This window comes from Stegastes partitus, unplaced genomic scaffold (genome assembly GCF_000690725.1).
Source record: "Stegastes partitus isolate 25-593 unplaced genomic scaffold, Stegastes_partitus-1.0.2 Scaffold1804, whole genome shotgun sequence".
In the NCBI taxonomy this organism is placed as follows: domain Eukaryota; kingdom Metazoa; phylum Chordata; class Actinopteri; family Pomacentridae; genus Stegastes; species Stegastes partitus.
This window is the reverse complement of record NW_007579535.1, coordinates 136,467-150,720: the sequence shown is the minus strand read 5'-3', so window position 1 is coordinate 150,720 and position 14,254 is coordinate 136,467. Positions and strand designations below refer to the sequence as shown.

At 43.3% G+C, this 14,254-nt stretch overlaps 1 protein-coding gene across 1 annotated transcript; it reads right to left on the bottom strand.

The window, feature by feature from the left end:
* Positions 1-616: 616 nt before the first annotated feature.
* prpf31 (PRP31 pre-mRNA processing factor 31 homolog (yeast)) lies at positions 617-7,971 on the bottom strand. Its single transcript, XM_008302383.1, has 14 exons — positions 7,819-7,971; positions 6,154-6,369; positions 6,019-6,079; positions 5,817-5,900; positions 5,620-5,717; positions 4,284-4,390; positions 4,013-4,182; positions 3,779-3,936; positions 3,602-3,691; positions 3,029-3,156; positions 2,706-2,778; positions 1,115-1,243; positions 918-1,016; positions 617-836 (listed from the first exon to the last, which is right to left on the bottom strand). The coding sequence occupies exons 2-14, from the start codon at positions 6,367-6,369 to the stop codon at positions 723-725; spliced, it is 1,527 nt and encodes a 508-aa protein (XP_008300605.1). The 5' UTR covers positions 7,819-7,971; the 3' UTR covers positions 617-722.
* Between the last annotated feature and the right edge of the window lie 6,283 nt (positions 7,972-14,254).

The following is a 14,254-nucleotide window of genomic DNA, read 5'->3' as shown; positions in this document are numbered from 1 at the left end:
GCTCGCCACTAAACAGGAAGTGGCTCGTAACTAGGCCACACTTGCTCCGATCTGCCCCAAACTTGACATGCCGGATCACAGTCCTGCCCGGAGCAGGTTTGCCCCACACCCCGCCGTGCGTGAAGGCCGACAAGCGTAGGGCGAGGACCCGTCCATCGCCGCTTGCAGCTTTAATTTAGTCATGGTATAGTATGTCATTTTTTTTAAAAAGTCATGGTATAGTATGTCGATAATGTAGATCAGAGTTTCCTCAAATCTCTTGTTTTGTACAAATGATATTCAGTTGACTGTCAGGAGAAAGAGAGCAGAAAATACTGATAATTAAGAGCTGAAATCACAGAACTTAGTTTTATCCATTAAAAAGTTACTGCAGCTGAGATCTCAGCTATCAGAAGAGCTGCAGACACAAATAAGAATTCACCACTGATCTACCAACCGTCGTTTCAACCTGCTCAAGTTCAATACAGCGACTGACAGCGTCCATCTCGCTATCCAGTCGCCACATCTCGTATGTATCTGCTATGTCTGCTCATCCTGAGCTCCTTGCAGATAATCACCACTAAGAGCATCTTGTTCATGCCACTCAGTGTTTTCCTGCTAAAAAATGAGACGACACTTTTGGAATCTTCACGCATTTTATTAAACTGGACAAAGTGTAAGTTAAAAAATAAAAATAAGATAGAGGATGAAGCACAACGCGGGACACATTTAACAGTCGGCGTTCACATCTTCGCTTCCTTCTTGACTTTGAGGAACTCGGCCATGTTGGAGAAATACTTCTGGTTGGCTTCAGCCACCTTCTTCTCTGCAGCCTGAGGGTTCACGATCTCCAGACCCTGCAGCGACAGCACAACACCGTGAGCTGAACCCGCCCGACAGCTGCTCAGACGGCCGTAGAAGGTGTGAGAGGTTCTTACCTGCAGGGGAGTGAAGGCGACGCTGGAGCTGGTTCCTGACGACCGATCCCGGACCGTGGACTTCCCTCCGTACGTCATGCTCTGCTTCTGCAGCGTCCTCTGTGGTGGAGAACAAGACAAGATGTTTCAGAAGAAGAAGACCAAGAAGAATCCCCCCTGAGCAGGTGTTGGAGTGAGAAGGATCCGTGGATGTTGACCTGCAGGGACTTGGAGATCCGGGCCTTGGTGGCCTCGTTGACCTGAGCCTGCCGGACTCTGCCGCTGCCGCTCTTCCCCAGCTGACCCAGACTGAAGCCCAGATCCTCCTGGTAGGCGTCGTCCTCGATCTGAAACACCAGAGAGGAGCTTAAAGCTGCAGCAGCTGATCACACACGTCATCATCGATTCATTCGATTATTCGATCATATTGATTTTAAAAAAAAAAAAAAAAGAAAAAAGAAAGGTGAGCTTTTACAGGATTGAATTTCCCTTCTGGGATGAATAAAGTATTTTTCATTTCATCATCGATTCATCATCTGGACTCGTTTGTGTTTAAATTCTCTGATTCCTGAACATGAACATGTTCTAGTTTCTATGACAGCAATCTGAACATCTTTGGACGAAACAAGACGTTTGTCGCTTTGGGCTTTGAGAAGCGCAGATCAATGTTTTACAGCAACAACCAATCGATTCATCAGAAAACAGTTGACAAGTAAAATAATCGTCAAAACTCTGTAATGAAGTTCAGCATCAGCTGATTGATCACCGAGTCGATCAGAGAAGCAACAATCAGCTGATCAGATGTCAGCTTTGAAATTAAAAACTGTTCTGATAATTAATCTAAATTCTTGTGTAACGTGAATAGTTTCTAGTTTCTTGACAGTGAACTGAACATTTTTGGACACAACCAGACACTCGAGGAAACTCTGGTCCACATTTTTTGGACCTTTTAGAGACCAGATACCTACAGAGACGTGAGAAACTACTAACAAATCATTATTTTTGGTGCTCTTTAGGGCAACAACCAACAAATACTTTCTTGGCTTTTGGATTTTTTGTTGTTGTTTTGTCTCTAAAACGTGTCACGATGATGAAAACGTCCATCAGTGTGTTTAAACCAAAGGACACGTTCTTCTGTTCGACCACCAGTCAGGAACCCACCAGCTATTAAATCAATCGCCAACTATCTTGATTTGATTTTCGTGATGTTTTAAGTAAATAAAGTCCATATTCTAGTCATGTTCTAGTTTCTCTGACAGTTAACTGAACATCTTTGAACAAAGACGGACATCTGAGGAAACACGGATCCACATTTTCACTATTTGAGACTAAACAACTAATTAATTAATCCAGAAAACATCGGGGTCAGAGTTTTGAATACCAGACAGTCCAGAGCTTGAAGGTTCTCTGTCGGAGAAAATAAAATAAAGAAGTTCTGGAGCTGAATGATTATATTCAGTAGCAGCAGGACGAAAACTGTAAATCTCATCGTATTACTTTGCAGGAAAAAGCTGGAGCCGGTTTGGTGATGGTCCTCTCAGGACGGAGCCGCTGTGGTGGAACTGAGCTCATGTAAAGACATGATGGAGCGATGAGGGTTCTGCATTTCAAATTTAAACGTTCAGCAAAGTGAATCATCTACTCTGACCATCATTTATGTGCATGTTTCAGCTTCTTCTGTCCACGCTTTGCTTTGGTCTTAATGCAAAAACAGTCGACGGCTCACAGACACAAACATGAACACTGGAGCCTCTAGTGCATGAAAACGAGCAGAAAGGAGCCGAGACGGAGCAGACGACGTGCACCGACCTCTGCGAAGGTCATCCTGTTGGCGTGCTTCCTGATCTCGGTGAGGCCGAGTCGCTCCTTCATCTTTCGGTACCTGCAGGAGAACACACAAGAGCGCCAGCGTTCAGTCGTGCTCTATGTATATTTAGAGTCGGTGCTGGTTTTCTAAACTGGGCTCTGCGGGTTACGTAAGCCTCTCCTCGATGTGTCTTTGTTCCCCGATGATGCTGCATGTTTGAATGTTGATCAGTTTCATGTCGTTTTCTTCAGGATTCACTGGGAATAAAATCACAAATGTCCACCTTTTTCCTTCCCCTCAGCAGCCCGTCTGACGGATCACCTACCTTCGTCCTCCCCTCTTCTTCCTCTGCCCGTCCAGAGGAGCCGGCAGCGGTTTGACCTGCTTCACCGGCGGAGGTTCCTGCCATTTATCAAACTTCCTCTCGATCTCCTCCTTTAGATCGTAGCCGACCTGCAGAAAGAGACGCACAGATTTTAACCCAAAGAGACAAAATAAAGGGACTTCTTTTCCAGTCTGCACGTAGACATTCATAAAAGGCGACTTCATTCACGGTGACAGAATAAAACCTGATCTGTTGATGCATCCATGAGGTTGACAATAAATCCTACATTTGTAAAACAACTGAGAGCCACACTGGTAAAGCAGCTGTTATTGTGTTGATCTTTAATGTGTGCACGGAGCGCTAGGAGGCCATTGTCAGGATGATTTTACTACTCAGGATGTCGTCACATTTCCAGGAGAGCGTTAATAAATGTATGAGAGAAACAAAATGCAGGCTTGTTGTTGACTTTCACTGAGTTTTACGAGTCACTGGAAGCTCAAGACTGTCGTGATCAACATGGACTTGAGTTGTGTTTGCAGGATTAATGTGCACGTGCTTCTTCTAAACACCAACCTTGCCGTCTGAGCTCTCGTGGAAACTGTCCACTCGGGCTGCCAGAGTGCATTTAGCTGCCACCAGCCGGGCCGCCTTCCTCCGGAGGTCCTGAGGGATGAGAACAGGGCAGAAAGTCATCAGCCAGCGATCCTCGGCGCCGAGTTAAATGTGGTTTCTGTGCACGTTTTCACTGACGGGCGGCAGAGACTGAACGACGTCGCAGTGGTAGATGAAGCCGGTGTGGGGCAGCAGGGCGGTGCTGCTGAAGCCGGACAGCGTCCTCCTCTGGGCGCCCAGCAGCATCAGGTTACAGGCCGGCATCTTGGACAGGTTGGTGAGGCCTCCGGCGATACCTGCAGCCGGAGGAGATGCCGGATCAGAAACGGCACCAGCAAACACAACAATCTACGTCCGGGTTCTTCTGCTCACCCATGATCTTGGCAGCCGTGGACGCTCCGACGATGATGGACAGGTTGGGGGCGATGAAGGACATCCTGGACTCTACGTATTCATAGATCCTGTGTTTGGACTGGTTCAGCTCCAGGGCCATGTCGCAGGCCTCCTCCAGCTGCTTCAGCTCCTCCTCACTCAGCAACGACCTGAAACGCACAACAGTAACTCTCAGTGTTCACTGTGCGATCACGAGACACTGACTGAAGCCCTGATCAGTATGACAACAGTCCGGACTGGGTGGACTGACCCCTGCGTGGTCGAGGCCGTGACGCTGACAACCATGATGGTGGCGTTGGTGAGGATTTGCTGCAGAGTTTCGTTGTTTTTGCATTTCTCCAGATTGTTCCCAAGTTCCTGAGGAACCACAAAAACAAAAACGCGTAACAGCCACTGTTAAAATCAAAGGACGAGAGTTTTAACCGGTTCTGTTTGAGCAAAACAAAGCAGAAGACAAAGTAAAAACCTGAGTTTCTGATGACATAGCTGCTGTGAGCTGCAGGGCTTCATCATTTTAAAACATTCTGATAAAACGTGTTTGGATTCTCAGACACTGAGGCGACGAAGGTGTCTAATTATCTTCTACACGTCCACCAACATTAATTGCAAAGTGATAATAAACTCTTCAGCCATCACTTAGCTTTGCTAATGACCCGTCCACTCTCCTGGGATGCTTGAATGCAGAGCCACAGAGGTTCGAGCTACCAACACTTCAACTGGTGCAGAGAACTGAAATCATTTAAGTTCCTCAGTAACTAAAAAAAAAAACATTTCTTCTGCCCCACTAAAGACACAAACAGTCAACAGCTGAGTCAATGCAGCACCTCTGAACCTCACGAGCTGCTTTCAGAGCTGCTCTTCTTTCCGTTAATCTGGCGGCATCTAAACATCTTAAACTCAAACGTGCTCACTCTGCTGTCCTAACAGCAATCTTTAGACCTTTTCAGATATGTGATACGCAACATTGCTGCTTCTTCGGTTGTGTTTTTGGACCAATAGTGGAGCTGAAATGTGTTTTAAAAAAAAAAAGTCTGTAAATCACTTCACACAACTCCAGTGAGTCCAGTGCTACTTGAGCAGCAGTGACGGTTCATGTGGCTGCAGTAACTGGTACTCAGTCAAACCGACTAACATCACCACAGTGAGCAGGACGCTCATTCAGACGAACTCGATGTGATCAGATGACATCAGACTGATGGAGAAGAGTCCAGGTCTGAACTTAATGCAGCCACATCAACAGAACGACACACAGATCGTAACACAATGTTGTGAAGTCATTTGAAGGTTGTTGTTTTTTTCACATTTCAGAAACAATATTTGTCCAAAAAACAAAAACATGACGGTGAGCAAAAGACAGTCTGAAAATCATTCTCATTAACTTTGCTGTTCAACTTTATTACAAATCAAAATAAAAATCTAACGTCAACGCGATGAAAACAGCTCAGACTGATCAACGGCAACGAATCCACTTTTGAACCAAACAATGTCTGAATGCGCTGCTGTCACACATCCCACGTCTGACAGATCCGTTATTCTCATTCTGAATGGATTTCTGATTCCAAAGCTGAATAAATCTCTCCACTCACCTTGACTGTGCGGATGTAATCTAGAGAATCTGGAACCAGAGACTCGAGCTCCGGAAACCTCTTGGAGTATTTGTCTCTGGTGAACTTGTGGATGATGTCTGAGCAGAAACACAGAAGACACTTCGGGTTAGACAGAAGGAAACTTAATCCTCAGCTCTCGTCTTGTGAATCCCACGGTGGAGGAAGAGCCGACTCACTGAGCTCGTTGTCGATCTCCACTGTGAGGTTGTTGGCTGCTACGATCAGTCTGTATTCTGGGTCGGCCTCCACTGGGCCCGAGACTGAAACGAAACACAACATTAAACTTCAGTTAAATGCCGTGAATGAGCCTGTAAACACGACAGAGTGTCACGTTTCTGATGTTAAGAGACAAACGAAGGAATGAAAAACTGCCCTCACCCTCTGAGTTCTTGCGCTGTTTTCCGATATATCCTGAAATCTTGTCCATGATCTCTGAAAACTGTAAACACACATGATGAGACACATCAGTGCAAAAAGCTCCTTGTGTAAAGCGACCACACGATAAACACTGACCTGTTTGCTGTTGCGGAGCTTGGCGATGGACGTGACGCTCTCGGCTTTGCTGTAGTCCACCTCCATCTCCTCTGGGATGTCTTCCAGCCCTCCATCCGTCCTTCCCTGAATCGCCTCGCCATCAATCTCCCCCTCGTCTTCCTCTGCGTACAGCTCGTCCTCCCCCTCGTCTCCGGCCTCCTCCAGGTCGGCCAGGAGCTCGTCTGCCAGAGACATCTGCAGGAGAAAGAGGTGATTAATAAGCTAAAGCCACTCAGATCAGCTTCAAACATAAACTAAATGATCCCCGGGTGCTGAGGGTGTAGCTGAGTGATGGGGGGCGTAAAAAATTATTCTTATTGTTGATTAATCTGTCGTTTAGTTTCTAGCTTAGTTCATTAACTGTTTAGTCTAAAAAAATGTCAAAAAACTGTGAAAAATTAGTGTTTTCCACAAAAGTCTTGTTTAGTTCAAAGATATTCAGTTTACGGTCAAAGAAACCAGAAAATATTCACATTTAAGAAGCTGAACCCACAGAATTGATTTAAAGTCAATTAATCAGTCAACAAAACAGCATATGATGAATTTATTGGGATGGGAGTTGTGTATAAATATTGTTGGAATCATAATTTCAGGTTGTCACGGTCACGTTCAGCCCCTCAGACAACATCAATAAACTACATATAATAAATAATGACCCAAAAAATAAGGCTGCAACGAATGACGACTTTCTTTATTGATTAATCTGTTGATTATTTGCTCAATCCCTGATCTCAGTTTGGTCTCTACATGTCAGAAAATAATGAAAAAAGATGATCAGTGTTTCCTCAAATCAGTTTACGGTCATAGAGGAGGAAAGAAAAATGAAAACAGTCACATTTAGGAAGTTACAAAAGACAGAATTTAGACGTTCTGCTCGTTAAAAACATGACTCAGACTGATAGATTATCAAAAATAGTTGGAGATTAGTTAAACAGTTGACAAATAACTGATTTTGCAATAATTTAAGGCTGAACAATTACGTGATCTTAACTTGAAACTGCAGTTGCAGAAATAATGAAATTACTTTTAGGATTTTTACTGTATAACTTGATTGCAGAATGTGCATTATTTAGATGCTCCTGACCCATAAATTACAGACATGTGTCAGTAGAAATAGTTCACAGAAAGGGCTTACTATTATTTTATAATGGAAGTAATTTGATTTATTTTTTATATTATTACGTTTCTAACTGGACTTAACAGTCACAGCTTTTGCACCAACTGTTCAATGCTACATAAAAAGGTAATAAATACATGATGTGAGCATTTTATATCTCCAGGTTCTCGTCTTTGCATCAGACTACAATAACAATAATAACAATAACAATAATAATAATAATAATAATAATAGAATCTAGTGTTTCATGTGTTAAATCTCCATCACGTTTTAATGTTTTATACAGTAAATATTGAACTGAAGTTGGACTTTGAAAAATTATATATATGTATATGTCGTAATATCTGTCAGAAAAATCAAAAGTAGATATTTTCCCCATTTCGTGCAACCAAATAATAAATCAGGATTTATCTCCTGTATCAGTGTCTGCCGCTAACTCATTGGATGTAACGATGCTAGCTAGCTAGCTAGCGCTAGCAAACGTTGGTTCTACGTTTAATAAAAGCTCTTAAATAACATTAACTCACCTCCGAAGTTCAAATCTGCTGAAGATATAAAACAAAAGCGTCTCCTGGAGGCTTTACTTCTTATGTGCGACTGTCAAACTGCTTCTTTTGCGCTGTTTTCTTCTGTTTGTGCTTTGAGATTGTGCGCCGCTGTTTGTAGCGTCGCTTGTCGCAGGTTAAATACGTCACAGCGCCGCACGGCTTTCTGGGAAATGGAGGCAATACTCATAAAAGCATAACTTTATTTTGCACATCTTAAATTAGCATTTTTTAAAACTAACACCTTGTCAAATAATTATACAAAAATTTGATTTAAATCACATAATTTGAATTTGTACTATTTAACTTTAATGACTCAGGAAATTAAATTCCTGGTGACGTTTCTGCCCAAATACACAAACTTTCTTGTGGAGGAATTCACTGTTTTATGATTTCAAATAATGCGATTTATTGTCATGAAACGGCTCCAGTAGGTTGGTTCACATTTTGTAGTTTTTATTTTCCCTTGTTTATACATCACCCCCTGAAAACCATCTTTAAACAATACAAGTTTAAACCAACATTTAAACAGACTAAACAAATGGACTAGTTGGACCTCGACTGCATGATGGACTGTTATTAGTAGAAAATGGAGAAAATTAACGGATACACAAACTAATGGAGTTATTTACTCATGAGAGGCTTCGATTTTTCATGCTAAGCTACATTAACCGTCATCAAAACGAGAGGAAAGAATGACGAGACAGCTAAAAATCCATAGACATAGGAAAATAATGAAACGTTACAGGACATAGTTCCATACAGATCGGCATATATTAACAAGTAAAATTATACAAAATACTTTTTTTAGTTTTTTAGCAATTAAGACGTTTGGGAAAAATATTCTTGATTTATTTGTTATGAAGATCTTAGAGAAGGTGTAACCTAGATGCATTCTGTCCCAAACAAATGAGAGCTAAGTTCATATATGTTAATCGCACCAAAGCAAATAAATAAATAAATAGAAGAATAAATAAATAAATTAGGTATTGCATGGGCTTTACATAAACAAATCAACAAAATAATAAATATAGAAATGGGAGAATGGGAGCAAGGAAAGGAAAGCTTCTCCGAACTGAAACAATAATAAAAGCTGGTTGGATTTTTCGTGCAGTCTAAGAATACATCTAAAAGTAAACAGCTCTAAAATGGTATTGTTTACACTCGTATTATGATATTTGTACAAATGCTATTCTTCAAATACAGGAGTCGAGCGGTTTCTGTTTGCTGCCTACGAGGACGACTGACTGCCATGGAAAACGTCTTTAATAAAGAGGACGGAGCGTTCACACCGACGGATGACGGACTAAAGAAAGTGCAGCCGGAAACGGAACGAAGCAGAAAAAGAAGGAAAAGCTGGTTCACAGCAAGACTCCCACTGCATAGCTGTCAAATCTGTGTCAGACTGTACAAAGCTCCAGGCTCCTCCTCCTGCTCCTCCTCCTGCCCGCTGCCTTCAGGCGTCTCTGATAAACTCTGTAAACGGCGGCAGCTCCGTCCTGCTGGTAGAACCTGGAATGTGTCCAGCTGTAAGAACCGGAGTCTCACTCTTCAATAAAAAAATATCCTCTGGGTGAGCGGCTGGTTGTCGGGTCGATTCGCTGGCCAGTCCGAGAGGCTCCGGGGGTCGCCGTGACGACGACGTGCAGCATCACACCAGGTGGGGGTCGTCGGCGGGGCTCACCGTGAAGCGCGATGACGTCACCGGGTTGGCTCCCACGGGCGACCTGGGCTTGATGGACAGGTCGTCTTTCCTCTTCGACTCTTTGCTCCTGACGTTGGGCCCTGAAGGAGGCGGGGACAGAATCAGTGATGACAGCGATAAAGTTTTAATATTTAAAGGTCACACACGAGTCCAACGAGTCCAACGAGTCCAACGAGTCCAGGGTTCAACAAACTTCAAGTCATTCTGGACATTTTGAACTCATTCTGATTCATTGAAATTATATCTGATCTGAGATAAATCGAGTCGTGTCCGACCAGCTTTAAGTGATTTTGGAACGTTTCTTTAAACCTATTTTGGACAAATACTCACCAATTGTTGACATTTTAAAAATAATTTGGGGTTTATTTAGCTCCTTTTGGGGAAATTGACTCATTGAGGACGAGTCTGAAGTCATTCAGTCAAGTTTCAAGTAAATTTGGACAATTTTTATGTTTTATTTGAACTTATTGTGGACATTGAGTCCCATGTTTCTTGTCGTTTTGGACAGATTTAGTCATTTTGGACAATATCTGAGTAGGTTTGGACATTTTTTTTGGACATTTTAGAGGTTTAAAGTAACTTTTGAATGATTTCAACAAATTTTTGTCACTTCTGTGTAATTTCAGCTCATTCCTGAGTGGTTTTTGTGTTTCTCCTGGTTGACCTCTGACCTTGACCCCTGACTGGGACACACCGAGCTTCATTACTACTGAGACACAGTGAAACCTTAGAGTCATTTTGGACACATTTCAAGACTTTTTGACCCACTTTGAGACGTTTTAAACAGATTACGAGTCATGTGGACAGTCTGAACGCAGGACTTTAACTGGTATCAGAGTGTTCCTGCTCCTCAGACCATAATCCAACCACGTCTGGGACACGTGTAGCTTCATGACTGCCGCCACACGGCGAAGCATCGGAGCCGAACTGAACGCAGGGCAGAAATAAACTAATAATCGTCATCTATTAATACGAGCAGACTGAAGCCGGGTAAAAATAACTCAAAGGGAACTCAGCGTCTCCTCTCAGAGCTTTGAAATCCAACTGAAAAGGCTACGGAGGATCATGAAAGCATCTAATTTTGGTGTTTCTGTGTGAGCGGAGACCAGAAGGAGATTCTGAGCCTGAACCTCGGTGACTCTGACGAGATGGAGAGTCGAGAGAGCAGCCGCACACGACTCGAGTCCCATTGTTGAGTTCAGGATTAATGTCTGCGTTCGGCTCGGCGTGTCAGCGAGTCGACGGATAATTACAGCAGATTAACTCCGGCTGAGGGTTCGGAGGAGAGTCGGTCCAGCTCAAGGTTTTTATTTCAGACGAATTAGCTGCTGTCACATTTCATCACGTCATCCGGCAGCTTAAGGTGAAACCACACGGAAGAGAAACAGAACCGAACAGCGTTATCACGTCGTGTTGAGCTGAACGAATGAGGAACGAGCCCACTGCTTCCTGCTGAAACCTCAAAGATCATCCTTAAATCAGGCAGGAACAGCTGCAACACCGCTCAGACACTCTGCAGTTTGTAAATTAAAAAAATAACAATCCTATTTCGATTTTGGACACATTTCCAGTCATTTTAGACCATTTTTAGGTCATTTTTAACTAATTTCAAGACATTTTTTGTCTGTTTTTATCAAAACATGATCTTGTTTTACACTCTGTAGAAGCTGTGGGTCGATGCTTTAGACATTTGAATGTAACTTTGGTGAGATTTCGAGTCATTTTCACATCATTTAGGACGGGTCTCGTTTCATTTTGGACCAATTCAGGTGTTCAAAAGAAGTTCCACATGACTTTAGACTGCTCATAACTCATTGTGGGCAATTTTTAAGTAATTTGGGACAAACTGTAGTTAACTTTGGACAGTTCAGTCATTTTGGATATTTACTGAGTGGTTATGGACACATTTTGTGTAATTCAAGAAGGTTTAAAGTGATCTTTGGACTATTTCTGAATCGTTTTAGACTTTTTTTAAAATCACATTTTAAACAGACTAGTTTTGGGACCATTTGGAGTCTTTTTAGATCATTTTTTATATAATTTGACTGTGAAGACCTGCATCAAGCAGCTGCTCAGATGGTCTAATCTGAACAGGAGGAGGTGGTCGGACCTGCAGGACGACGTCAGCACTGATAAACAACCTGCGTCTCATCGTCTCATGTTGATGACCTCACCGTGTAAGTCCAGCTTGGTGTTTCTGACGGACACCGAGGCCGGACTCGTGGGCGTCGAAGAGCTCAACTCATTGGTTGGAGTTTCCTGAAGCAAAGAAACGGAGAATCAGACGTTCATCTGGTTGTGACTCCTGTGAATCGGTGACAGAGCGAGCAGGAAGTACCTGATCAAAAAGGTAGATGGTGACATCATCAAAGAAGGACACGTTCCGCCCTCGGTCCCTCTCTCTGTCCGCCGCCTCCTTCGGCGACTTCAGCAGACTCCTCAGCCCGACGCGCTTGTCCACGTCCGTCTCCGTGACGACGATCACCCGGCGGGAGCTTTCGTCGTCCGGCTCGTCCTCCTCCTCCTCGTCGGGATCGCTGCTCGACGACAGGCCTCTCCGTCGGCCGATCCGGTTCCCGATCGGTCCGTCGCCGAACCCTCCCTTGCCGGTGGGAGTGAGGGGGAGCGTGAGAGCCAAAGGAGGCAGAGCGAGGGAGAGACGAGCCAGCTTCGCTACGAGACGGAAACCAGAAAGCAGACGTTAGACGTGAAGGAGAGCTGATGTTTAGCTGAAGCCAGCTGGGAGCGTGGATATTTACAAAGACTGTTCAGAAATAAAAGCCTAATATTTACGTTTTAAAAATATCAGCAATGGAATATGGATCCTGCAGGTCTTTAATAAACTCAGAGGAAAGAAATCTAAACAGCTGGAAGCAACAAACTGAACTTCATCATCAGTCCGACCCGTCACAGACTAAAAGAACTCACAGATCAAAGCGAACGAGAAAAATGTTCGATGATGATCAAACTGTGTCTTTTCTCTCTCTGTGATGTTTTTGGACCAACATTGGTGCTAAAACATAGAAAAGAAATCTTCAAACGACTTCACAAAGTGCAGCTGTTGAAGCGACTGCAGGCAGCTCAGAGTTGTGTTGGAAGTGAATTTAAGATTTATAGAGAAGTGAGCATTCAGACACTGAGCCGAAGTAAATCTGGGCATTCTTAGTCATTTAGGAAACTTGTGAGTAGTTTCAGACAGTTTTTGATTAAATCTGGAGAATTTATACCTAATTTAGACGAAACTAGTAATCCTGGACAGTTTTTGAGGACGTTTGCCCAATTTTTGTCCCATTTTGAACAATTTTTAAGTCATCTTGGACAGTTTTCGAGTCATTTTAGACAAATTTCAAGACATTTGGACAATTCTGAGTCCATCTAAACAGCTTATATATCCAACGTTGAATAATGTTAGCTGGACATTTTTTTTCAGTCATTTTGAACCATCCATCCATCATCTCTACACCTTCATCCTCACCAGGGTCATGGGGGGCGGAGTCTATCCCAGCTGACTCAGGGTGAAGGCAGGTTCACCTGGACAGGTAACCAGTCTATCACAGGGCTACACTTAGAGACAGACAACCAAGCACACTCACATTCACACCTACGGACAATTTACAATCACCAATTAACCTCAGCATGTTTGTGGACTGTGGGAGGAAGCCGGAGAACCCGGAGAGAACCCACGCTGCACGGGGAGAACATGGAGACTCCACGCAGGAAGATCCCGGGTGTCCTCACCGGGACGCCAACCGGTGACTCGGTTGAACATTTTGAGTTATTTATACATAATTTAAGACAAATCGAGTCATTTTGGATCATTTGTACAAACTCAGGTGTTAAGGACACGTGTAAAGTGATTTTGGTCGATTCTTAACTGATTAACAGTTTATGAGTCATTTTAGTTTATGAGTCATTTTAGTTTGTTTTTTCTTTCATTTTGGACACATTAAGTCATTTTGTACAAGTTTCACGTTCAGATGTCGTCTGATTAATAGAAAAGGATTCATGTCTGATAGCAGCTATGCTCTTGTGTTAAAGTCTAATCTGACTCCCACGACGATGCGACCCGTCATTAAGACTTTAAATCAGCTTTCAGCGAGGATCCCTCCAACCTCAGTCCATCGATTAGGGTTAGAAGGAAGGTCGGCCTCAAAATCCTGGAGGAACAAACAGTGGAGAACGTCTGCAGGTACCTTTCATGGCCTGGTTCGCAGTAGGTTGAGGTGCTGTGACCTCCGGCTGTTCAATCACAGTGAGCGGCTCAGATTTAGTGTCATCAGACTCCGTTAGCTGATTGCTGGTGGCAGCGTCCTCCGCCTCGTCACTACAGAACAACAAACAAAAAGCAAACCATGAATATTAAAGGACGAGTTCACTAAAATTACAAAACAATGCATTTTATCATTTTCTCGCCTTCTGCTCGACCATCTCTGGTCTGATTGTACATTTTTGATATTTAAAATAGTATCTGTGAAATTTGACCTCGACATATCAAATACGAGATCATTTAAAAAGTGCTCGTCTCCCACTTCCAGCAGCTTTTTTTCACACACAGATTTCTCTGCTGTCTGAACAACAACATCTGAGGAACTATTAAAGATAAAAACCTGAAGCGTTCTCTGTTATTTCTCATCACGTCATCGTGTAGCTGCAGATCACAGCAGGACAAAACTCAGCACAGAGAACACTTAGAATGTACGACGGAGTACCAGG